The sequence below is a fragment of the Delphinapterus leucas genome, chromosome 10 (assembly GCF_059928025.1).
Source record: "Delphinapterus leucas isolate spDelLeu-1000000601 "Yukka" chromosome 10, BTC_Dleu_Yukka2, whole genome shotgun sequence".
Taxonomy (NCBI): Eukaryota; Metazoa; Chordata; class Mammalia; order Artiodactyla; family Monodontidae; genus Delphinapterus; species Delphinapterus leucas.
Genome location: NC_143138.1, coordinates 80,988,333 through 81,014,645, shown reverse-complemented (window position 1 = coordinate 81,014,645; position 26,313 = coordinate 80,988,333). Strand labels below are relative to the sequence as shown.

Below are 26,313 nucleotides of genomic sequence, written 5' to 3'. Positions count from 1 at the left end.
TAGTTTTCCCCTGTGTCCAAAAAAGTTGGCCCCAAAGTTTAAGGGTGTATGTGTGTGTGTGTGAGCGTGTGACTCTCCCAGGGATCCCAGTTGGGGGACCCAGGGTACACTCACGGTCCCCCTCCACAGGATCGCAGACCCACGTGCAGACCCCACTCCAGGAACCGAACCCGAGGGCTTTGTGCAGGCGGACAGAAGCTTCGGGGTCGGGTACTGCGTATTATAGGGAAATGCGGCCGGGGGCGGGTGGGGGTGCGGCACAGTGCGGGCTCGGTGACCGACAGCGGGGCCAGCCACTGGCCGAGGGCGGTGAGGAAGCTTAGGGCGGCGTGAGTGCGTGCGTGTGTGCGTGAGTGTGAGCGCCAGGGTGAGTGTATGAAGCTCCCCAACCCCCACCTGTTTGAAACGGTTTTAAAATGCCAAAGCCAGATTGCCCATGTTTCCAAAAGTTGCAAACGGTTGGAGGAAAACACTTGCGTATCCCGCAAACTCCCAAAGGGATTTGCCGAGGCGTGGGCACTGAAAGAAAAGGAGGAATAAGAGGGGTGTGTGAAGCGGAGCGGGGGGGGGGGGGGGAATTGCCTGCTTCTGGAAGGTCGGCTTTAGGACCCAACGGGAAGCACATTGGAATCTCTCCCTTCGGGAAGGCGGGGTGGGGCGGGCCGGCCGGCAGGCGGCCGCGGGGCGCATGCGCGCGCGTCTCCTCTGGCCGGCCGCTGCGCTCCGCGGCGCGGAATAGAATGAACTGTAACAAAACAAGCCGAGCCTTTGTATCTGCTTAAAGGGGACGCAGGCACTTCCCTCCTGTCCCTCTCCCCCGCCCCCCCCGCCCCCCCCCCCTCCCGCCGCGCTCCGCAACCGCGTATCCAGGGCTCCCAGCAACTGGCTGGAAGGGCTTCCCCCAACCCTCAGTAACAGCCCGCCAGCGAGGAAAGGCGAGCCAGGCGGGAGGCAAAGAGGACACACCGCATTTCTAAGAGGCAAGAAAGAAAGGAAGGAAGGAAAAAAATAACCCAAGCGGCGCAGAGTGGACTCTGGTCCCGGAGAGCACGGTCAGGCGCCGGAACGTGGACCTAGAAGCACCGGAATGCAAACAAAGCTCGCGGGCGCCTGTGCAGGGCTCGCGGGGAAGCCCGGAAAGTTTGTTTTATGATGGCTTGAGTGCGCGAGTGTGTGCAGGGAGCGAGTCTGCCAAGTTTCTCTCTCCCGTTGCGTTATTTGGGGGGAGATGTCTCTCCCTTGAACCAGCGTGGGCTTGGGCGCTTGTGCTGTGGAAGGCACCTGTCTCTCATTTTATTGTTATTTTTTTTTGGGGGGGGGAGGAGGAGCGTAAGTCATCATGTCGAAAGTGATCCAGAAGAAGAACCACTGGACTAGCAGGGTTCACGAATTCACCGTGAAGCGGGGACCCCAGGGCGAGCTGGGGGTGACGGTGCTGGGGGGCGCGGAGAACGGAGAGTTTCCGTATGTCGGAGCGGTGGCGGCGGCCGAGGCGGCGGGGCTTCCCGGCGGCGGCCAGGGCCCTCGGCTGGGCGAGGGGGAGCTGCTTCTGGAGGTGCAGGGGATCCGGGTGTCCGGTTTACCCCGCTATGACATACTGGGAGTTATCGACAGCTGCAAGGAGGCCGTCACCTTCAAAGCCGTCAGACAAGGTAAGACGGGATGCGCCTCCCGGAGGCGCCCCCAGAAAAGGGGATCGGCCTGCGGAGGCTCCCCCCGCCCCCCAACTCGATTTCCCGCTTTTCTCCTGCGAATGCGGCTTAGCGGGGAAGTTGAGGCCGTGCGCCCTGTGATAGTGAAATACAAAGTTGTTGAGAGGTTGTGGGTTGTTTGCTCACCTGCATTGGGAAGAGGAGCTTGGGTTTGCGCGGGGAAGCGTGGAGATTTTTCCCAGGCCTGGTTTGCCAACCTGTTATCTCCGCCACCAAGTGCAGCACAGCTTGCCTGCACCTGGAGGAGAGTTGGCAGGGGCAACGTGGACGCTCTCCTGACTCCCTGGGCGAGTGTTGCAGCAGGCGCAGTTGCTGCGTTCTTTGGCCACTTGTCTGTTTCCAGACCTGGAGAATGGGTACGAAGGAGGTGAGGGTCTTTGGTTGTTGGGCCTCCTCCCTCAGAAAATTAGCGTCACCCGCGACCGCCCAGGTGGGTCCGGGCATCACCGCCTGGCAGTTCCAAAGCCCGCCGCCTGAAGATCCTGCATTCACCCCACAGCAGGATGACGCATGTGTCTCGACCGTGTGGCCCGGCCCCAGGCTCGTGGGTGGCGGTGGGGGGAGAGAATGGAGAGGGTATTTCAGTGCTACTCAAGCCCAAGTTTATACTGCCACCAACATCACCACCATCACCATCACTAAGACCGTCATCATCCCTGTGATGATGATGATAGGGGCTCTTTCTTGTTAGCTTACTACGTGCCAGGCTCTATGTAAAATGCTTTCCTTGCACTATCTTGTTCTGATTGACAACAGTTCTGAGACCGAGTTGTTCTTATAAACCCCATGTTACAGGTAAGGAAACTGGGACTGATGTTGGTTCAGTTACTTGTCCAAGGTCACACGGATGCCAAGAGTGAGGGTTTGAGCCCTTGTTGCAGAGCCTTAAGCACTGAGGAGGAAGAGGTGGGGGAATGACCATGGGAGCCCCGAGGAGCACCCTGGAGAGGAGGGAGTGGAAGCAAATTCATCTCTCAGAAGCCTGGAGAGGAGTGATGACCTTTATGATGGCTGCTGGTGGGGGCGGGGAGTCCCTTACTTCTTAGTTTGGTGCAGGCGTGGGGCTGTCCCTGATACAGTCCAATAGAGAAGGACTGGACTCCCTTAAAGGAAGCCCTTGTACGACCATGCACCATGACGCAGGTTCTTCCCCGTGAAAGCACCAGGTTGAGCCCTGGTGAAAAGTTCCCATATGTGCCTGCGCGGGCTTGGAAGGGCAAGCAGCAGCTGGAGGAATGTGTCAGAGGAAAGAAGGGTTGGGCTGAGCTAGTCCTCTTTTGGAAACAGGCCCGTTCCAGATGAAACGGAGGAGGGGGACAGGGAGAAGGGCTGGGTCTTTTGGTAGCTTTGGGAGCCGAGGGACTGACGGTTGGAAAGCTCCTTCCATTTATGTTCTCATTGTGCGCTTGCACACCTCCTCCAAAAAGCCCTCAGGCATCCTGCCCAGATGAACAAATCCTTCTTCCTCTGGACTCCCCTAAAGGTGTATCTTGTAGTTTTTTACTTACTCTGAACTATGTTAGTTCCCTCCCCTCATTTCCGTACAAGGTGGTAAGCTCATTGAAGGGAGAGACTGTGGCTCATTCATTGCACATCTCCCCAGCTTTGGTTGAGGTGCATCACCTTGCCTCACTTGAGAATGTGTCCTACCTCATCTGTAAACTGGCTTTCTTGTGTCACATAAACTAATAAGCACAAAGAGTGCAGAACAGTGCCTGGCACATAGTAAGTGCTCAATAAAGGTTAGCTATTATTGTTATGTTTAAAGTGAATTGGGGCAGTTACTTATTTCTAAGTCTAGCTTTTAGTGTCAGGAACCTGAATTATGAAGTTAATACCAGTACCTGGATTATTAGGACTTGATAGAACTGTAGAGAAAATACTGTAGCATTTGATGGGATCAGCTGCTGGTCGCCGTGCAGGGGCATTTTGGAGAAACGGCTGGTGGAAGGACAGGCAGGAGTTCCTGCATGTCCTGTGCGGGGGTCTCCTGGTGTCTAATGGGTCCAGTGGGAGCTTGTTCTCAGTGTGCAAGCTACTGCATGTGGCTGAGCCTCCCTCCATCAGTTACCAAAGATTGGGAGGCATCGTCCCAGGGCCACCTCCTCATGGCAGTCCAGAAGGGTTGGTCAGCTAACAAAGTGTGTTTGGAATCAGGTACCTCTGGGTTCGAAGGAAACTGTAGCTACGTAGGAATGCTCATAGAATGTGTGTGTGTGTGTGTGTATGTGTAGGCAAATCTACTTGTTCTTCTTGTAATGGGATAGAATAAAGATATAGATGGGGACGCTTGAATGGCCTGGAATCCGCCACAGTGTAAAAGCTACTATTTCCTGTAATGATTACACAGGCACAGGTAGCTCTTCTAAGATCTTCATTACAGAAAGACGGCACTAGAAAGCATTTCACCAGCCTTCTCTTTTATATTGAGAATAAGATTTAAATTATACTAGAAATTGCTCTTCCTGTGCTTTCATTACTGTGTTTTAATCATATTAGATAGGCTTCTACTTGGTACATGGTAAAGGAAAAATGTTACTTTTGTGTTGTCTGCACCTTGAACTAGCCACTACCAGGGACACGGGTCACTCTGGGTGCTGTCTGTATGAAAATGTCACGGTCTTCTTGTGGGAGAAGATTCTGCTGTTTCTGTTTCATGGCAACTCTCTGAAAAGATGCACAGACCAAAATAGTCTGTAGCAAGTGGTATTATGTGAAGCAGGACTGGATTGTGAAAGAATCAAGCTAAATGGATCTACCAGGTTAGAGTTGATTCATTTTAAATGGAGAGGACAGTCTTTTGTCACAAAAGTGCCTAATAAGAATGTACAAATACGTATATATGTTATATAAAATATATGCTACTTTACATATATAATAAAGCATATATATGTACTATATATACTATAGGTATATATTTACCTGTAATAAAATGCACAGATCTTAAGTATATAGTTTGATGGGTTTTGACAAATGTATATGCTCATGTTAGCTTCACCCAAAGCAAGATACAGAGCACTTCCATCACCCCAGAAATTTCCCTCCTGTCCCTTTCTAGTCAGTTCCCCCCACCTCTTCCAGAGACATTGACTGTTTGATTTTTCTCACCATGGATTAATCTTGCCTGTCATTGAAATTCATATAAATGAAATAATGCAGTGTGTACTCTTTTGTGTCTGGCTTTTTTCACATATTGTGTGTATCATGGTTGTTTTGTATTGTTGAGTAGTATTCCATTGCATACATATACCAGATTGTTTATATTTTTGCTTGTCAATGGACATTTGGACTGTTTATTTTTTCATCTATTATGACTAAAGCTGCTGTAAATGTTCCAGTTCTGCCACATCTTTGCCAATCTTTGATCTGGTCTGTCTTTTGAACTTTAGCCATTCTAGTGTATGTGGAAAAGAGGAAAAGTACAGTAATCCCCTCTTATCTGTGGGTGATACGTTCCAAATCAGGCACAGTAAGATATTAAACACAACATGAGATAGAACAAATTATAACTGTGTAGTATAATAAAATTTATGGGAATGTGGTCTCCCTCTCTCTCAAAATATCTTACTGTACAAATTTATTGCCTTTTCCATCTTAACTAAGCACTTATCATGCACTATGGCTACAACTTGTGCAGTTTTAAGTATGACAGCAAAGCTAGCACATATTTCTTTTTCCTTCTCACAATTTCACAGATAGAAAATTCATTCTTACTGTAGATCTTAGCATCCACAGCATATGATTTTATTAAGTCGAGAACATTCACCTTTTCACTTCAAGGAAGCACTTTACGGCTTCTCTTGGGCAGATCCGAACTGCCAGCATCACTCCTCCTGCGCTTTGGGGTCATTACTGAGTAAAATAAGCGTCGCTTGAACACAAGCACTGTGGTACCTGGATAGTCAATTTGATAACTAAGCTACTAAGTAACTAATGGGCAGGATACCCTGGACAAAGGGATGATTCATGTCCTGGGCAGGACAGAGGGGGAAGGCGGGAAATTTCATCCTGCTATTGGTGTACAATTTAAAACGTCTAAATCGTGTATTTCTGGAATTTTCTATTTAATATTTTCAGACCGTGGTTGACTGTGAGTAACTGAAATCACAGAAAGCAAAACAGCACATAAGGGGGAACTACTACAATTAAGGAAACTTAGCTCTAGGATATAGCTAGTATTTTTTGAGCACTTGGTTTAGGAAGTACCAGGCCCTTGGCTAAGCTAGTGCTTTATGGATATTTTGTTCTTTATTCCTCCCAACTGGACTCAATGTGTCAGAAACTGAGGTCCAGAGAGTGTGGGTGGCTTTTCCAAGGGTCATACAAGTGGCTGAAGTAGAGCTGGAACTCAGCCGTGTTGGATTTCAAAACCCATGCTTCTAGTTCCTGGGTCAGTGGGTCTCAAAGTAGGCTCCCCAGACCAGTGGTATTTACATCACCTGGGAACTGGTAAAACATGCAGATTCCCGGGCCTCAGCCCTACTGCTACCTAAACTCAGGAGGGTGGAGCCTGTGCTGTGTTTTTAACAAGGTGACTCTTATGCATGCTCAATTTTGAGCACCACTGTCCTAGGGTATAGACTGCATTGAAAATATGGCATCGAGTGGGGAAGGTGATCTGTGTTCTAGAACAAGCTTGGCCACTAGTGCTGTCATCTCTGGTGAGTCACCTCTTTGGGCCTTTCTTCATACCTAAAATAAGTGGATGTATCCTTTTAGATCCTTTGCGCTCCTAAAATGCTAAGATTCCCTGAATAGCCCAGACTCCAAAAGTTTAGAAGGGTGTGATTGTAGTTTCCCAAACTGGTAATATTATAGGTCACACTTACATATTTTTGTAAGTGAATTTTGTGGCTTTGCAAATTACCCAGGAACCAAACTGTCCCTCCACTTTTTTTATAGACAGAATGGAGGCAATAAATAAGTCACAATTTAAAAACCACACACACACACACACAAATAAAATAAAAAATAAAAACCACAACACTACCACCAGACCCTTCCCCTCACTGTAATGAGGGACTTAGGACCACATACAATTGAATACAGTTCTTTTGTGCCTTTCTGGGTTTTGTTTTGACATTGTGTGTTTATTTTGACCAGTTGGAATATATTACAACAGCTCTGTAACAAAATAATTCTGTTCTCGTTTTGAAACACAGCACCATGTCTTGCTGAGTTTCCTGTGAATTCTGCTTTGGGGTCTCTGGTCTTGCTTTTTCTCTGCCTCCTCCCCCCCCACCCCCACACTCCGCCAGGATGGTCACAGGATTGACTCCTCTCCTTAGTGTCTCTTCAGAAAGACCTTCTCATCCGGTGGTGTGCTGCTAAAGGCTTAACAGCCGGCTCTGGCGGAGGGGAGACTGATTTGTAGCATCACTGGAGTTGGGAAGAGATCCATGTAATTGGAGCCAGTAGGAGCTGGCACCACCATTCCACTGACCCCGTATAAGATAGCGCCTTGGATCACATGCCATCCCCTCATCCTGGTTTGTGCTTCAAAGCTTTGACACAATTTCACATTATCGGGCTTCCCTGGTGGTACAGTGGTTAAGAATCTGCCTGCCAATGCAGGGGACATGGGTTTGAGCCCTGGTCTGGGAAGATCCCACGTGCCACGGAGCAATGAAGCCCGTGAGCCACAACTACTGAGCCTGCGCACCACAACTACTGAAGCCCGTGCACCTAGAGCCCGTGCTCCACAACAAGAGAAGCCACGGCAATGAGTAGCCTGTGCACCGCAATGAAGAGTAGCCCCCACTTGCCACAACTAGAGAAAAGCCCGTGTGCAGCAACGAAGACCCAAAGCAGCCATAAATAAATAAATAAATAAATAAATTTATATATTAAAAAAAACAACAACCTCGTAATTTCACATTATCTTCTTCTTTTGCTTCTTTATTGTCTGTCTCTCTTCCCACTGGAATGCAAGGTCCATGAAAACAAGAAGTTTATCTCACTTGTTCACCCCTCTATTTCCCAGCACCTAAAATAGTACCTGGCAAGTCATAGGTGTTCACTAAAATTTGTTGGCTGCATGAATGAATTTTCTCTTGTTGCTTTTTTTTTTTTTTTTTTGGCAGTACGCGGGCCTCTTGCTTTTGTGGCCTCTCCCATTGCGGAGCACAGGCTCCGGACACGCAGGCCCAGCGGCCATGGCTCACGGGCCCAGCCGCTCCATGGCATGTGGGATCCTCCCGGACCGGGGCACGAACCCGTGTCCTCTGCATCGGCAGGCGGACTCCCAACCACTGTGTCGCCAGGGAAGCCCTCTTGTTGCTTCTTATTCGGATGGTAAGTGCAGACCAGGACATCCACATCTTTCCTTCTTTCCTCCCTATTCATCTTTGATTTCTTGTCATTTAGGATCCTAATATGTTCATTTTCTCGTCACCAGATTTTACAATCAGCTGATTCTCAGTGTCTAATAATTTATACCGAGCTATAAATAAATAAATGACTGACAAGGCTTAATGGATTGTATTTAAGTATTTCGGCCTGTTGACTCTAGGTGGAGTTTAAGAAGTGAAATTTCAGGTGTTCATTCAACAAGCAGGGTGATGAGGAGCTTTTCTGTTTTCTGTTCATGCGGGACCTGGTCTATGTCAGCATCTAGAAGAATGACACCTTACTTCCGTTTTCTTGTAGCATTGTCCCTGTATACAGTGTTTCCAGCCGACAGCAAACTGGATCTTTGCTACAGAAAAGAGTGTGATTTTTGTCCCCTCTTGCTCTTAAACTGTGCTTGGTGTTTACGTCTTTTTTTTTTTTTTAAACTTAAACTTTCAAAAATCAATCTATTTTTGTTCTTGCTGCCAAAAGACCACTCTCTGAAGGATATTTTTAGGTTACATTGTGGAACATTCTACAGCTTTTACAAAAAATAATGCAAGGACAGGCAACCCAACATGTCCATTGTTTCTGGAGGCCGCCCTTTGCCAATGGCTGTGTTATTTAAAAATAGATTAGCTTGACCTTATGAGGCAGTAGCATACAGCTGGCTCACTGCATTTGTTGGCATTCATTACCCAGCTAGTTTCGGATGGCAGAATTGATGATATCCACCAAGGGGAATTAAGTGGTTTATAAGAGAAAACATTCTGACATCTCCTCACCACAAGGGTTTACATGAAGGATGTTGCTTTATAAACGATGGTTATTTAATGCAAAACACCAGTCTCTGATGTTAGTGGTCCCTTCCTTGAGCTTGTATATATGTGTAACAGGATATACTGATTTTGTATACACTGAGAATAAAGGCTGTCAAATTCGTTAAGGGCTGGCATTCATATCCCAAAAAAGTAGGTTACTGCCTTCCTGCCTGTCTTTATGCAGCTCATATGTGAGATCTATAACCTTGAAAAATCCTTGGTAAATATTGGCGCTTTGCTCTACTGCACCCCTATGGATGTCGACATCCATCTAGTATGTCTGGTGAATTTGTTTTGGTGTGTTCACAGCTGAACCCCCATGGATGTCAAGGACAAACAAGTGATGCTGACTTTTGCTTTATAGTATAGTGGCCTGTGGAGGGTCCAGCGTGTTCTGGATGTCATCCTTTCTGAAGGCACGTAGCAAATGTAATTTGAACAATATCTTTTGTTTTATTTTATTTTTAGCGGTGCCTCGAGGCTTACGGGATCTTAGTTCCCCGACCAGGGATGGAACCCAGGCCCCTGGCAGTGAAAGCGCTGAGTCCTAACCACTGGACCGCCAGGAAATTCTGAACAACGTCTTTTATGATTAAATAGTAATCTTCTCTTTTTATAGCCAAGTGATTAAAGAATGGAGTAATCCATTACATACAATCATTTCTCTAGTCCCTTTCGCCGAGGGGAAACGGAAGTCCTCCCAGTGACTCACAATCTGGCCTGTGACTTGTCTTCTCTCTCCCTGGCCGTGACCTGCTGGCCCGACCTGGACACCTGGGAGGCTTACTCTCTCACGAACTTCAAGTCTTTCCCACTTGCCTTGTCATTCCCTATTCCCCTCCTCTGCTTTATTTTACTTTATCATATGTCGATCATTTCAAAATAACTAAGTCCCTTGTTTGTCTCTCTTTCTTTAGTATAAGCTCCGAGCGGGCAGGGCTGTTGTTGATCTCAGTACTGAGAATAGTGCCTGATGCATAGTAATTGCTCCAGTATCTCTTGAACGTCCACTGTCAGATTTAGAACTAGAATAACTCTGCTGAGCTCGGTTGCCTCTGAAAATTCCGATATTTGAAAGTCTCTGAAAATGTAGGTACTTCGCGATGGATCGCATTAAACTTGATAAGGGTTTAATACTTGCAGTCCATGACTTGGGCTAAATACAGCTTCAATGATTGATCTAGGAGTATTCTTGAAGACAGTGAGCATTGCTGGCCAGGCTCAAATGGTCTTTATTTTAGGGATTTAATGCAGCACCGTGCTGATTCTGTCAGCGAACTTTGCACACTCTCTCACCCTCCAGTGGACCGTGAGACGTTCTTCTGGGCACCGTCAGCTGTGTGTATAGACTTTTCCTGTTACCATCTGCAGTGTGGTGAGAATGAGTTACGTAAGAGAATTACATCCTCCCGGCTAAGGTGTCAGCCCCATTCCTATTGCCAACAGAGCCATTAGTGTGCGCCTTTAACGGAATGCAGTTATGTTTTCCACAATAAGGCTAATCTTTCAGCCCACTGTGGGACTCGAAGCTCTCTTTATGGACAGTGGCATGATGGTGCAATTAAAAGGCCATTATGCCCTGATTATAAGCCATGCTTCACAATTATTGCCATATACAGTGTTAACAGGACTGCAGCGCCGCTCGTAAGATAATCCACGAGTATCCATTTATTGATGTGTTGTAGATCGGCAGGTTTTCGGCTCAGGCTGATCTGGGTTAGAAACCAGGCTTTTCAGTTTACTAACTCAGGGCGAGATACTTCCCCTCTTTCTTGCAAATGGGGATAATGATACCTACTACCTGAGGCTGATGGAGGAATAAAAGGAGGAGATTGAGGTAAACCACACGGCACAGGGCCTGGCACGTGTCGAGCGCCCACAAAATATTGGCTTCTGTTATTGTTTGAATGTTCCCTGTTGGAAAGCACTTGGGAGAGAAGAAAGAATCTCTTGAGAGATAGAGATTGTGGTACACAGTTCCCTGGAGAGCTTTTCGAGTCTAGAAAAAGCCCTCATTTTTCTGCCTGATTCAGATGCCACTTTTAAAAAGGCTGAGACTGGATTAGTTCAGACAGGTAAGAAGGAAACCTCTAGATTTCACCGTGTGGTAGAGGTCTGAGCTGCCTGAACTTCTACGTTGTCACTGGTGACGAATGGATTCTAATGATTGTCATTGGGACCCAGGTTCAGTAATGTGTAGAGGAAGGACAGGTCCTCTCCTTACTCCCTGGAGATCCTGGGCAGGGCAGTACCAGCAAGGGTGATCCTTGAGAACTTGACGCTGAGGTCCTCTGATCTTCCTGGCACCATACCTGGGCTCCCAAATCAGGAAAGGCTGGGGAGGCAGCAGGGCTTGGTGTTATAAGGGTTTGGAGTCAGGCTGGTTAGGTCCAACTCCAGCTGAAGAACCATGGGCATGTTAACCTCCCAGAACCTCAGTTGTTCCAGTTGAAAATGAGAATAATACCTGCCTCACAGGGTGGTTGTGAGGATTAAATGAGAAAACGTATGCAAAATACTTTGTCCTCTGCTTGGCGTGTAAATAGTGTTTACAGCAATGCCTACCTAATAGCAGCCATGTTAATTTTCAGTTCAGAAGTGAAGACCCATCAGTGATTTCCTCTAAAGCAGTGATTTTCAACTGGGGGTGATTTTGACCCCCAAGGGACATTTGGCAATGTCTGGAGACATTTTCGGTTGTTACAGCTCAGGAAGGGGGAGTGCTAGTGGCATTGAGGGAGCTGAGGCCAGGGATGCTGCTAAACATCCTACACAGTACAGCCCCCATGGCAGAGAGGTGTCCAACCCCAAATGGCACTAAGGCTGAGATTGAAAAACTCTTCTCTAAGGTATAACTTCATGGTTGAGACTGAGAATCTGAAATAGGAGCAGTAAACTAATCACGGTAACTATTATATATTGATCTCCTGACATGTCCCTGAGACCCCGGTTAGGTTTTTACCTGGGTAGATGATGTCATTCTTATTTTAGCCCTGAGAAAGTTAGCTGGAGAGGTCAAGTAATTTATCCTGGTCTCCAGGCAGCTGACAGAGGTGAGATTCAAGCTCAGATCCGCCTGGTTCCAAAATTCTTATCCCAGGTTTCCACACTAGAAGTGTGTTGACCTCTAGTCAAGTGTGTTAGGCTGTAATATTGCTGCCTGAGACAGCATACCATGCCTGGTGACGCTACCAAAGAGAGTCCCAGAAATTAAAAAAAAAAAAAAAAAAAAAGGATTCCCAACGTGTTTGTTGGCCAGAACACAGAGGGTGCTGCTATATAGTTTCAAGCAATTCTGCTTAATTGCCTTCTCCTTCTGTTTTCCCTGATCTCCCTCACCAACACTGTTGATTCTTTCCTCCTCTGTGCTCTCTTTTTTTTCTCCCCACACACAACAGGATTTCAAGAGTCACAATAGTGTCTTGTAATGTAGATTTGCTCTTCTGTCTCCTGTACTGGATTATGTGTTTCTTGAATTCTTGAAAGCGGCATCCCTGTTTTATGTCTCTTTGCAATCTCTGCCCTCTCTAGGTACTCAAGCAATCACTTTTGAATTGAATTCTTTTGAGGTAATGGGTAGGCATAACTTTTAAATAAATAAGAAGAATTCTTGCCTAAGATCTTGTTGGCTCGAAGATCCGCGGCTTATTTTTAAAGCATATTAACTATACTTAGCCATATGTCTGACTTTTCTGTGATGATTTAAAATGGTTGTCTGCCAGTTGTTGTAGCATTTTGAACTGTCGGGAAAATATTGAATTAATTGTGTTGAAGGTCTTAGAGGGCCTTTATTCTGACCAGATGTGTGCAGTGATGGAGCCTATTGCTTATGTAACGCGACCACAGAAGGCATCACTTTGGCTTGATTTAAATAGAGTCAGTATTTTACCACCTGGATTCTTGGCCAAGCGTTGGAATTTACATCTGATAGGGAGAGCCTGTTCATTTCCTCCTCCAACTATCGGCCTGTTTAAGTCTGTGTGACTTGGTTAAGAATTCAAAACTCAAGATCAAGTAGTTAAAAAAGGACTTTCTTTGGTGTTGGAGCATGTAGGTTTTTTTTTTTTTTTTAGAAAGCATAGGCATCATCTAGATTTTTCGGTTTCTAATCTTTTAAAAACTCAAATAGCTTTATGATCATGGATGACTGTCAGTCACTCTCCATTGTTGGTCTGTGCTTCCACAGCTTATGCTTTTTTCATGGTGAAATTAATTTTTTCCCTCATTTAAACAATGTGTATGATAGAGAAAAATGTGAATATATGAAAGGAAAATGTATCCACATGACCCATAATCCCACCTCCAGACATTTATATATATAAACATATATAAATACACACACATGTTTTTTTGGTAGATTTTTTTGGGAGGGTCTTTTTCTTCTGAAAATTGGATAATCCCACACACGCTGTTTTGGTGAGATTTTTCTTTGTGCCTCACAATATATCACAGACTTTTTTTCTATGCTACATGTAGATCGACTGTACCATTTTGATGGCTGTGGAATCAGTTTTTGGTTGTGCTATAATATGTTAAATCTTGCTTTCAGAGTGAACATTTAGATTGTTTTCATTCCTATTTTACACAAAACATTGAAGAATATCCTTATATATACATTTTAGTGAACTTCTTCAGCTATTTTCTATGGGTAGATATCTAGAACTTCTTGGCTCACATGAATTTTATCTTTTTAAGACCTAATTCCCACCGTCATCTTGTTCTTCAGACCACTTATCAACTTAAATCCTTGCTGCCTGGATGTGAGAGTCCTGTATTTCTTTACTTATCTCAGAATAGATCCTATGTAGGCCTGGAATTGTTCCTTTATAATAGTCATCACAAATGCAAATACTGACTGGGTATTTTAAAGGGCATTAGGGAGTGGTGGGGACTAGGGTAAAAGGGAGCAGTTGCCACTCAGCTTCAGCCTGTTGTTGACATGTGGGGACATTGCCCACCGTTGCCAGGTTTTTCAAGCTTTCAAGAGAACGCAGAAGCTTGAATTGTTAAAAAAATGAACTTTGCCAATGTAAAAGTGTTGATTCATAGTTTTCCAAAAGCATGGATAAACCAAGCCAAACACATCTGGGAGCCATATTTGGTCCTCAGGCAACAAGCTTGCAGCCTCTGGTTGACATATTTGTCTTTCTCACTTGATGTCTCTCACACTTCATCTCTTAAAGAGCAGTCATCACATTTCTTACTTTTGTCTGTGTTCTTAGGGCCCAGGATAGTGACCAACACACAGTAAGGGTCCACAAATGTGGGTTGAAGTGAATAATAAGTTCCAGAAGTAGTCCAGTTTGTCCCTGTAGTCCACGTAAGATTATTGGATGGTCAGCCGGTGACAGCTCTTCCAGTCGAGTTGCGAGGAGTGGGGGAGAGGATGTATTTTGACAGCTGATCGTGATTCTTGGACTATTTGATTGCAGGGTCGTGGTCTGCTGAATCTTAGAACTGGGTGCAAAATAGTGTCTCGATGATGACATTTATATGAATATGTACTGGGAATAGTATACATTCTCTGCTCTAAGGTGATTTTACTGTGAAATGTGTGGTCTTACAAATAAAAGAATGAATGAGCTTTATGTATACTGCTTAGGGCGGTTTTAAATATAGCAAGAAAAATCCCTAATAACATGACTCGTTTCGGCATTCTACAGGTAAATCAGCACCCTGACTTTTACTCCAAGAGTGGATGCTTTCAGAACACAGTTAACCTCTAAGACTGGCGAGCATCTGTTCTCCAGGCCAGTGTTATCTGGTAGAATTTTGTATTTTGAAAACCAGTGCAGCCCTTCTTTCTTGCCTGTGAAATAGGTTGTTCTGCGTTGCAGAGTTCATGGCAGGTACCGGGTTTGCTGGACTAGGATGGGGAAGGGAACTTAGGTAATTCAGATTAGAAGTTTAGGCAGTGCAGTTTTTCTGTTAAAGAGCTAAGCTAGGAAGGGCGTATAAAATGAAAACTGTGTAATTGTCAGCAAAAGCCCGACATGGAGTTCAAACTCTGCCAGGTGGGGATTGGGACTGTGTTTCTATTCTCTCTTCTCTCGTCCCCTTCCCTGTCTCCATATCCGTATCAGAGTAAGAACATTCCAAGAGACTGTCTAGGAATTCAGATTCTAGATAGGACATTCTATTTGTGATCCAGTACTCTGGATGTGAGACAAAACTAAGGAGCGTTTTCCAGTTGAGACGACTGTATGCCCTGATCCACCTCCTTCATTATGATCACCGCTTTTGGGGCACCCAGGATTCCCCCAAGTTGGCATGAAATTTGGCTTCTGTTCTACTTTAAAATGCCCAAGGGGGACTTCTCTGGTGGTCCAGTCGGTAAGACTTCGCGCTCCTAATGCAGGGGGCCGGGGTTCGATCCCAGGTTGGGAACTAGATCCCGCATGCCGCAACTAAAGATCCCGTGTGCCGCAACTAAAGATCCCGCGGGCTGCATTGAAGACCCAGTGCAGCCTAAAATAAATAAATAAACAAATAAATACATATTTAAAAAAAATCATAAAATGCCCAAGGATAAGATGTAGCAGGAAAACTATTCTGCAGTGTTTGAGACTGGACAATCATTGGTAAATTTCCCGAGCTTTGGTCTTTGGTAAAGAGTCTAGCCATAGTGAATCATGCCATATGCAAAATCACAGTTTAGTACCTGCACAGGGTCTAGGAAGACTTTAGAAAACACAAAGTGTTGTTTCAATATTGATACATTGTACACATATCATGATTTATAAGAGAAATATCAGAGAGATAGAATGCCCAGCAAAGGAAAAATTGATGCAGCTCTTGCCTATTTCTGTCTAAGTCTGTGGGAAAAAACTGCCATAAGGAGGAAAGGACCAGGCTTTCTTAAGCAATGTGAATCTGTTTCCGAGACATTTTAGCTAAAAATGTAAGCTTAAGTTATTCTGCATGAAATAATTATCTCCAAGAAAGACAATTGTGAGAAGATGGCATTAATGGGAAGATGATAGCCGGTTGTCACTGTTGGAGTCTTTTTTGGTGGAAGGAACCCATCCATGGGTTTTAATAAAACATGATGAGTCACCCTATTGCCTGAATTCCTGAGGGAAGAGAGACATCCTGAAAAGGCTGTGAGGGCAATTTGCAGTCCTAGGCACCTGTTACCAGGCACTTATATTCACCTGATGGCTGCCAACAGCTTGCAGGCAGAGCTGATTGGAGAAAATGATCAACTTCAGAACCAGTGGCCCACAGATTGGGTTTTAGGTAAATGGAAATTACATGAGAATTACCTGGGCGAGTTTGCCATCTCTGGGCATCTGCGGGCGAGTTTGTTAGTGATGCTGACTCATGTCTCCCTGCCCGGCGGAGTCCTGATAACCCCAACTGCAAAGAATGGTCCACAGAACGGTCACCGGTTGAGAATCATCCAGAGGGTTTATGAAAAATGGGGATTACTAGGCCCCATCTCAGACCTGTGGAATCAGAAATCCTAGGGGGTGGTCCCTGTGAATCCACACATTTTAGAAAAAGTTCTGGCTGGTTGTGGAAATGTAAAGCTTGAGACTCCAGGCTCTAACATGCTGGCCACTTCAAATCCAGTTCCCTAATACATGATGGTAACAGACCCCACTCTATACTCGAATGAACACTGATTGGGGAAGGGAGGCGAGAATAGAAAGACGAACTGAGTTACTCGAGCCTCCGGTTCTTCTAGGGTGGCACATACTGGCTATGTGCGGGTGTGTATGTGGAAGGTCATTTTCTTGCTTCAGGATCCTAGCATTAACCAGGCAATTGAAGAGACCTCTTCCTCCCCACCACATGCCTTTTTAAAAGAGGAAACGATGGGCTTCCCTGGTGGCGCAGTGGTTGAGAGGCCGTCTGACGATGCAGGGGACGCGGGTTCGTGCCCCGGTCCGGGAAGATCCCACATGCCACGTGAGCCGCTGGGCCCGTGAGCCGTGGCCGCTGAGCCTGCGCGTCCGGAGCCTGTGCTCCGCAACGGGAGGGGCCCCAGCAGTCAGAGGCCCGCGTACCGCAAAAAAGAAAAAAAAAAAAAAAAAAGGAAAGGAGCTCTGGAGGAAGGAAAGTGCAATCCAGTAGAACTTCCTGCAGTGATGGAAATGTTCTTTACCTATGCTGTCTGATATATTATCCACCAGCCATACATGGAGATTGTGTGCTTGTCATATGGCTGGTGTGGCTACCTTTCACCAGCCACACTACGAAAATGAACTTTTTCGTTTTATTTACATGAAATTTATTTAAATTTAACTCTAAGTAGCCACATGGCTGGTGTCTACCAGACTGAACAGTACGGGAGACATTGCCGTTACAAATGGTGAGGACAGTCATATTTCTTTGGTGACACATTCAGCTGCTCCAAGAAAAAGAGACTGGAGTGACCCTTGGTGTTGATGTTTGTTAAATGTGAAAGCCTGGGATAGATAGTTTTTAAGTGTCCTTTTGACCGCTTTATCAGTGTATTTACTGGTGACAGTTTTCTTAAAGAAGCTCAGTGTATGGCGATGCTAGGGATGATGTTTTTCCTGTGGACTGCTCTGTCTCCAGCACCTAATATAACAAATGGTTGAATAAATTATCTCAATTTGAGTATTTTATGCAGAGAGGGGGACTCTAAGTTATCTTGGAGTTGCATAAACCATTTAATCACCTTGATGCTTTTGGTTACAAGTCGTAAAAATCAACTCAAATAACTTAAACAACAAAGAAGATTAACTGATGCAAGTAACCAAGAATTTCAGAACAAGGAGGGAGCTTCAGGTAGGGCTTGATCAGGGCATGGGTCCTATTTCTCTGATTTGCTTCAGAGCTGCCACTAGCCCATATGATGTCTTTGTTCAAAGTAGAAACTGTGTATCTCTTCTGGGCAGACACATCTGTGCATGGCCTGGAGAGTAGAGTATGGGCTGGATTTCAGCCTATACTCATCAGCTGTAAGGACACAGCGTAGATCTTGTAAGGGATAGCCTTGATTCTCTCGGTAATGCTCTCTTCACAGTGCTGGCTTGGCCTTAGAATGGCTTCTCTTGTTTGCAGATGGGTGACCATGGCAGAAGGGGTGACATGCCTGTTTATTTACAGCTAGGGGGAGAGAGACTGAGAGGAATGTCATATGCTGTGTGCTGAGTGGCTTAGGTCTGCAATCCCTAAACCAATTCTGGAAGCTTAAGTAAAATCATTGGCCACTTGTAGCCTACTGCAATAGAACCAAGATTTAGAAACCCTGGTCCAGACTCAAGTGTTACCTTCTCATAGAACCTTCCTGTCCTCCAGTCACTCGTCACTTCATCACTCTACTTTTGCCTTCACCCTCATCACTATCTGAAATTAGCCCCTTTGTTTATTATCTGTCCCACCGGAGTGTAATTATCTTGAGGGCAGGAACCTGAATCATATACTTTCTTATTCTTATGGCAAAGCAGTACCTGGCACCTGACAGCTGAGCAGCACAAACATTTGTTAAGTGGACCAGTGAATGAAAGAATCAACCCAAATGGTTGCCTTCTCATGGTGGGTAGGTGCCTTCAGATGTGGACATGGCTCGGGGAAGAGATGAAAATTAACCAGGAGCTTTGAGCAGTGCTAGAGAGCTATGGAGACATGCTGTGGATTCCAATAGGGCAGAGTGAGAGATGAGCAGACAGGTTCTCAGTCTGCTGGCAAAGCTTGACAAGCACTGACTTGAAGAGGAAAACGGGAGATAAGTAAGCAGGACAAGCCTGTGTTGTGCTGAGTGAGGTAAGAGCCTGAGCTCAGGTGGCTGATTTAAGACCCTGAGTACCCAGAATGCAGGGGATGCAAAGAGGGTCACCAGCCCCATTAGCTGTAGCACGTACCTCTGGAACCCAGGCCATAGGGAACCATGATCCCTGTGAATCAAGAGAGCTAAGTGTTTACAGTGGGCTGCCCTGATTTCAATACCAGCCCTCTCCTTGCCAGCTGTGTGGCCTTGGGCATGTGACTCAGCCTCTCTGTGCCTCAATTTCCTCATTTGTAAAAAGCAGTGATAATAGTAGTGCCTGGCTGGAGGCCACACAGCTCCATGCTTAAGAGTTTTGGAATTGCACATTGGGTTCAAATCCTGGCTCCGAAAACCCTGGTAGGTGGGTGGAAGGGGGGATGCCATCTTTAGGGAAAGAGAATGTGGCCAAATGCTGTTACCCAGGCAAACAGTCTTTGGAAGAAAATAGTCTGCTTTTACATCTCCTGAGAGGTGGTAGCAGAAAGTTACAAATGTGAGGATATGCATGGGCTGCTCGTGTGTGTGTGTGTGTGTGTGTGTGGTGGCAGGGGAGTGGTTAAAGGTATTTTGTTCCAGGTTTGTAAAATATAATAACATCGTATGTGCACATGCACACAACAAAATGTCCTCACTTAATTTTTGTCTCATGGGTTTGTGTGTGTGTGTGAAATATAGCCAGCAATAATTAGGGACCCCATCTCTGACCAAGATAAAAGGGAGAAAAATAAAGGAATCCCAAATAATAAAGCAGTTGACAGATATTAACTCCCAAAGAAGAGTAAGGATGTTTGCTTTTCCTTTTATCATGTTGGGTCATGGCATTCCCACAGTTCAACTCTAATGCCTTTCTCCTACTTTATCGTGTGAGCCTAAAAGTCTGTCTTTCTTGTCAAAGTCGGGAATCCTTCCAGCTCTCACCTCCTCATATCGTCTGCCAGTTGGACTTCAAGTATGGGAGTGAAAGCCTAGCAGAGAAAGCTAGTAGCAATGATGCCAATGAGAGCAGAACGAGATTCAGTGCTGGGCAGGTCAGGCTTTGCTCTGAGCACTGCCCAAACCTGATCTTTAATCCTCAGCACGAGCCATGAAGTGTGTGTACAATTCTCCCATTTTAGAGGTCGGAACACTGAGGCTTGAGAGTCATTACTTGTCCCAGGTTACTCCTCGGATTTAAGTGACGGCAATGGGTTTCCTCCAGGCTTCCACCAGCATGCTGCATTATTGCCTCGTGCCATGTGGTGGGATCTACTTCAGACAGCACTGCACCACTGTGCACATTCAGGGTATAGAAGCTTCTAGAGTGTGGTCTGGGGAAGGCCGGAAGCCAGGTACCCTTTCTTGTGTTCAGGGAGGCCACAGTCCTTGTGTCCTCCATGAGGAAGGAAACATCGGTGCCCCAGGGATGCTTTGGGGTGAGTCTGCTTGGCTCATCACAGCTCAGAGCTTCTGTTTGTCCATCCGCAGCCATGCCCTGTGCAGGTCCGGACACAAGTGCCTGCCTCTTCCTGACAGCTTTCTCCTGACACGGTTCCAGGCGATGGAACTTGCACCTTATGGCCATAGCAAGGTTCTATTTGACTTTTTGAAAAATGGTGGTGAAATACATGTAACATAAAATTTTGATCATTTCAGCCATTTTTAAAATGTACAGTTCAGGGGCATTAAGTACATTCACATTGTTGTGCAACCATCACCACCACCATCCATCTCCAGAACTCTTTCATCTTCCCAAACGCTGTATCCATTAAACACTAACTCCCCATTCTCCCCTCCCCTCGTCCCTGGCAGGTACCATTCTAGTCTCCGTCTGTGTATGTCAGACTACTCCAGGTACCTCATATGAGTGAGTCATACGGTGTCTGTCCTTTTGTGTCTGGCTTCTTTCACTTTAGTGTACTGACCTCAAGCTTCATCCATGTTGTAGCATGTGTCAGAATTTCCTTCCTTTTAACAGTTGAGTAATATTCCATTGTATGGATATACCACCTTTATTTATCCATTCATCTGCCAATGGGCATTTGGATTTCTACCTTCTTCTGTGTGATTTTTGTCTTCCCACTCCCCTCAGAAGCAGGTGCAGTTAGGTTTTATTGATGTCTCGGCCTCCTCTCTTCTGCTTTTTCTCCTTTCTCATAGCTGTGCCTGACCTTCCCAGGTCTGTCAGGAATGCCATTTGCCTAATGTCTCTGGCTCTGAGGATGGAGAATTTGTTGCCTGAGTAGAGCTTTGCCAGCAGTGTGTCCCTGTCATCTCTTTGGCAGTTAGAGCAGTTTGTGAAGCATATGGGTATTGGTCACCAGGTTTTTTCTTCGTTGGTTTGTTTTGTTTTTTGCTTTTTTAAAAAATTAATGCTGCCCCTGGTCACCTGGTCTTGGAGGCTTCAATCCCACTATCAGCTTTGACCTGACCAACATTTCACCTTTTTGGCTTAGAGACCGTATGCTCAGTAGTGATACAGGCTTTGCATTTCAGATGTCTGGGTTCACATCCAGTCCCACTACTCACTTGCTATGGGACCTTGTGTGCATGATTTTACTTCTGTGACATAGTAGGAACACACACCTCGTATGGTTGCTGCAAGGATTAAAGGAAACGTTGCAGGGAATCTCTCAGCATGGAACAGAGAGCAAAGGCAACACTGAATGAATGATAGTTATTATTATATTTGTCAGTTTCCTTCTTTTGAATCTGATCGCTTTTGATTTTAGGTTTGTGGAGGTGCTGAATTTACTGCATAATTGACTCAAAACACTTCTTTTAACACTGGGTTTTTATCTTCTTTCCTGGCACTAACACCTCCTCTTAGATTTTATGGAGCTGAATTTGTTGGACCAAATTATATGGAGCAGATTAGATAGAGACACATTCTAAGTATACTAGCTTTATGTCTTTATGTTATTTTTCTTAGATCTCTCTCTTGAAGTCTGAATTTAGTCACCACTCTGTGGGAAGCTACAAATGATTATAGAGCAATTAAATGACTCCTGAGTCTTTAGAATTCTAGAATGATTGATATAAAGATAGGTGTTTTCCAGTAAACTTGATACCAGGAAAGTTACCTGGTTTGTTGAGTTTTTCTTGCAATTGATTGTTCCAGCTTTGAATGGGATCACAAGGGAACCGCTAGACATTTATTGCTTATTAAAAATTTTGTATACTGTTCTCTCATTTAATCCTTATTAAAAGTACTAGTTAGGGACCTCCCTGGTGGTTCAGTTGCAGGGGACATGGGTTTGATCCCTGGTTCGGGAACTAAGATCCCACATGCCGCGGGGCAACAAAGCCCGCACACCACAACTACAGAGCCCACGTGCCGCAACTACAGATCCCATGCACTCTAGAGCCTGCACGCCACAACTACTGAGCCCGCACACTGCAACTACTGAGCCCGTGTGCTCTTGAGCACACGCGCCACAACTAGAGAGAAGCCTGCGCACTGCAACGAAGAGCCCGCGTCACAATGAAAATCTGGCATGCTGCAACTAAGACCCGACGCAGCCAAAAAAATAAGAAGTGCTAGTTAGAGCCTTGACTGTGTGCTATGCTTGCTGTCAGTGCTCTATATTATTTCATTTTCTCCTCAAACAACTCCATGGAGTGTAGGTACTATAGTCATTCCCATTTTACAGAAGAAGAAATTGAGGCTCACATAAGTTAAAGTATTCTCTGCCACTGCTGTTAATGGCAGAGTGCTGGGATACAAAGTAGGTTCTCAGGTCCTGGAATGATGGATGCCCTTCTGAGCGCTGGGAGGTGGTTGGTGGCATCTTCACTTATTGATGAGGAAATGGACCTCTCTAGGGTCAGCAGAGCCCATTCAGGTTTTTTGTGTTTTTTTTAACTGAAGTGTAGTTGATTTACAGTGTTGTATTAATTACTGCTGTGCAGCACAGTGACTCAGTTATACATACTGGCTTGGCCAAAAAGTTCGTTCGGGTTTTCGTATGCGACCATAAACCCGAACGAACTTTTTGGCCAACCCAATAGATATACATTCTTACTCATATCCTTTTCCATCATGGTTTATCACAGGATAATGAATATAGTTCCGCCCATCCAGGTCTTTGATGCCATATCCTGAGCTGATTTTGACTTATCACAGCAATCACCATTTATCAATTAGTACATGTACGTCATGTCTTCCATTTTTCCAAATCCAGAAAGACCACCGATGTATGACAGGGGCAGTTTGGACAAGCCCTGCAAATGATGTAACAGATCAGCATGACTGTTGAAGGGAAAACATTGTACTTCCCAACGATTCCATTTTGTTCCTACTTTCAAGTGATAAGTAGGGATACTTTATAATGCTACTTTATAATGCCAGTGCCTCAGTTTCTTCATCTGTAGAAAGGGTACTTTGCCATATTTGTAGATGTCAAGACAAATTTCTGGAATTCAACGAAGTTATTACTTGCATGTCTACCAAGGCCGAGCATCTGTCACAAGGACGTGGTGTCTCTGTACCTTAAGTACCAGCAATGGCTTTGGCTGTGCAGTCGTCCCCCACAGGACTAGAAGTTGCTGATATGGTGCTGGTGCAAGGCTCACTTTGGACTTGTTCACTAAACTGCTGCAATGCCCAGTCCAGCTTCCAGTCTTGGGGCCGCAGGCTGAGGCAGAGCTGTATGAATCTGTCTTGGGCCTGCAGGCTGCAGTGTGGGAGCAGCTTCAGGACCTGCAGCACTGCAAGAAGCCTTGGCTGAGCCTGGCCTCAGAGCCCTGGCATTCTCCCTCCATAGCACTGTTTCATCTGTCCCTGCTGTGGGCTCCTTTTATTTTTAAAGTAAACATTTGGTTTCGTTGGTGGGGAGAGCTGGTGAGGGGTGGGTGAGTCAAGGACAGGGACACTTGAGCGGTGATGGCACTAAGCAGCAGGTTTTCTCCCCTCTGAAAATCCAGGCCCTGCGCATATGAAGGTATTTATTTTATATTCTAGGAAAGAATTCATGTGTGAGTAGGACGAGGAGGTCTTGGGACTCTGTTGACTTCACTCTCTAATGTGATTTTGGCTGCAGTGTGGGGTGCAGTGTAGGAACACAGACTCAAGAATGTGTTAGGTATAGACTCTGGAGTCAGGTAATCGTGGGTCTGAATCCCCATCCACCTGTGGCACTGGGTAAGATTTATAACCTCTTCAAGTCTCAGTTTTCTTATCTGTAAAGCACCTACCTCATAGTATTGTTTGTGAGGATTAAAATACGATAGTGGATGAGAAATATTCATCAGAGTGCCTTGTACGTAGTAAGTGCTCAATTCACGTGAGATGCCTTTATCATTATTATTATATGATCCACTGAGCAACAGGATTAAAGTCTTCATTCAACAGACGTATATATTGTAGGATTTCTACATGCAAATGAATGTGCGAGATTCCAAAGGACTCACAAGTGAATGAAACATGCCATCAAGGGATCAATTCCACTATTAAATGGTAATAAATTGTTAGCATTTCTTTATCTCATCTTATATGTTAAGTATTTCCTATACATTTGCTCATATAATTTTCAAAATAAACCTTAGGGTAGTACTGTATATAATCCCCATTTTACAGATGCAGAAACTGAGGCCTGGAAATTGGGGCAGGGCAGGTCTTTGTGCCTGTGCGTGCCCGTAGCCACTTGTCTCTGAGTCTGCATGATTTAGGGGTGACTGTGGACGCTGATTCAGGTTATGGGGAAGGGGTGAAGCGGGGGGAATTAGCAGTGCTGTGGGCTTTCCCAGGAGGAAAAGATGATGTGAAGACAGTTTGTAGTCAGTCAGGCTCAGGACAGGCCTTATGGAGGAGGTTATGTTTGTTGTTGGTAGGATATTTATAGAGATGGGTGGAACGTTACTCTAAGTGGACGGAACAGCAGAGCAAAGACCTAGAGGTGGAAAATTCCATGTACACCCACGGCCCAGACTGTCTGGAGTTGAGGGACCACATAAGGAAATCGTGGAATGAGATGACATCCTTTTTTTTTTTTTTTTTTTTTTTTTTTCAAAGTTGGCACAGTTTATCAGGGTATGAGGATAGAAATGTCTTTGACATCTTATCTTAGATCATTATCATTTGGTCAAGTCTTTTGGAGCGTGGTCTCCGACCCCTACACAAAAGTCCACTTTACCTGCTTATCTTTTTTTTTTCTTTCTAATTTGTGTACATTTACTTTAAAAAAAATTGAATAAAAGATTATTTAAATTCCATAGTGCTTCACAGTTTTCGAGAGTTTCACACACATGATTTCATATAATCCCATAATAACCCTTTTTATTCCCCTTACCCCTATATTGTCCCTCCCCCGCTTCCCTCTCCCCACTGGTAACCACTAGTTTGTTCTCTCTGTCTGTGAGTCTGCTTCTTTTTAGTTTTATTCGCTAGTTTGTTTTATTTTTTTATATGCCACATTTACGTGATATCGTACAGTACTTGTCTTACTCTGACTTATTTCGCTAAGCATAATACCCTCCAGGTCCATCTATGTTGTTGCAAATAGCAAAATTTCATTCTTTTTTATGACTGAGTAATATTCCTTTGTGTATATACTGTATACCCCATCTTCTTTATCCATTTGTCTGTTGATGGACACCTAGGTTGCTTCCGTACCTTGGCAATTGTAAACAGTGCTGCTATGAACATTAGCACTACATAGCATGCTTCGTTTATCAGCTTGGCAGAAATTCAAAACTGTTGAGTAATTGTTGGTCTTGATGTGACCTGACAAAGCCTTTGTGGAGAGCATTTTGGAAGAACCCTTCAAAAATGGTAACATTTGATTTAGCATTTCCACTGCTAGAAGCCTATTCTGTGGAAATACGCAAGCCCTTAAAAGATGTGTTTAGGGTTATGTTCCCTGTAGCCTTGCTCGTAATGACAAAAATTTGAAGTTGACTTATATGTGTTATAGGTGATTGAAAAGTTATGGCACCTCCCTACAGTAGCATATTCTGCAGTTAACTAAAAAAATGAGGTGGATCTCTGTGCGCTGACATGTAGACACATCATGATATATTAAATTAAAAGAGGGGGAAGCAGAGGACCATCTATAGGCTCATCCCATTGGTGTAGCTCGTTCACAGTTGACCTCATGTGTGTGTTTGTGTGTGCCTTAAAAATGTAAACGACGGGGAACTATTAGCCATGGCTACCTCTGAGTAGGGTGGCCATCTGTTCCGGTTTGCTGGAGAAATATCTGGTCTACACCTGTTATCCTAGTGTAATTATTCATTGAGCCCCCTTTTGCTCTTTAGTGGCCTGGTTGGGATGATGAATTATATGGTTACCCTCCCTTCCTCTGAGGATTAGAATTGGGGCAAGAGGAATGGGAAACTGGCTGTCACGCCGTGACTTGGTATAGTTTACAGCAGGCAAGTATTATTTTTATAAGGTATTGAGGATTATGCCCCTAATACATTATGCAGTGGTTCTCTGCTGAGCCACCATGGGTGGTCATTACTTAGGGAGAAGTTACCTTTTTTGTTTTTGTCTGATATCTGAGCACCTACTTTGTTCTGCTTAAAGAAGTCTTCAGTCAACTCATTGAAGATATTCCTTTGTCTGAGAAAAGTACTTATTAGCATTCGCACTCATATGCTTCTTCATTGACCTAGTGGAGACTTTTGCATTTCCTTCTTTCATTTGGCTCCTAAGACATTGAATTGAAATTCTCTTTTGGAAAAACAACACACCTTTAAAAAAAATGTAAAAATTGTGGCCTTCCCCACC

General features: G+C 44.9%; 1 protein-coding gene and 1 long non-coding RNA gene across 19 annotated transcripts in view; both read left to right on the top strand.

The window, feature by feature from the left end:
- The first annotated feature begins 1,324 nt into the window (after nucleotides 1–1,324).
- Nucleotides 1,325–26,313, top strand: part of MAGI1 (membrane associated guanylate kinase, WW and PDZ domain containing 1) — a 613,664-nt gene continuing 588,675 nt past the window's right edge. For all 18 annotated transcript variants that reach the window (XM_089919526.1, XM_089919525.1, XM_022572619.2 and 15 more), the window contains exon 1: nucleotides 1,325–1,652. In XM_089919526.1, coding sequence (XP_089775652.1) covers nucleotides 1,340–1,652 — 313 coding nt within the window. In that variant the 5' untranslated portion in view covers nucleotides 1,325–1,339. The remainder of the gene's footprint in view (nucleotides 1,653–26,313) is intronic.
- Nucleotides 1,661–26,313, top strand: part of LOC149748303 (uncharacterized) — an 88,391-nt gene continuing 63,738 nt past the window's right edge. The window contains exon 1 of the long non-coding RNA XR_016394739.1: nucleotides 1,661–26,313. This exon is cut by the window's right edge and continues 24,067 nt beyond it. This is a non-coding gene — a long non-coding RNA (uncharacterized LOC149748303).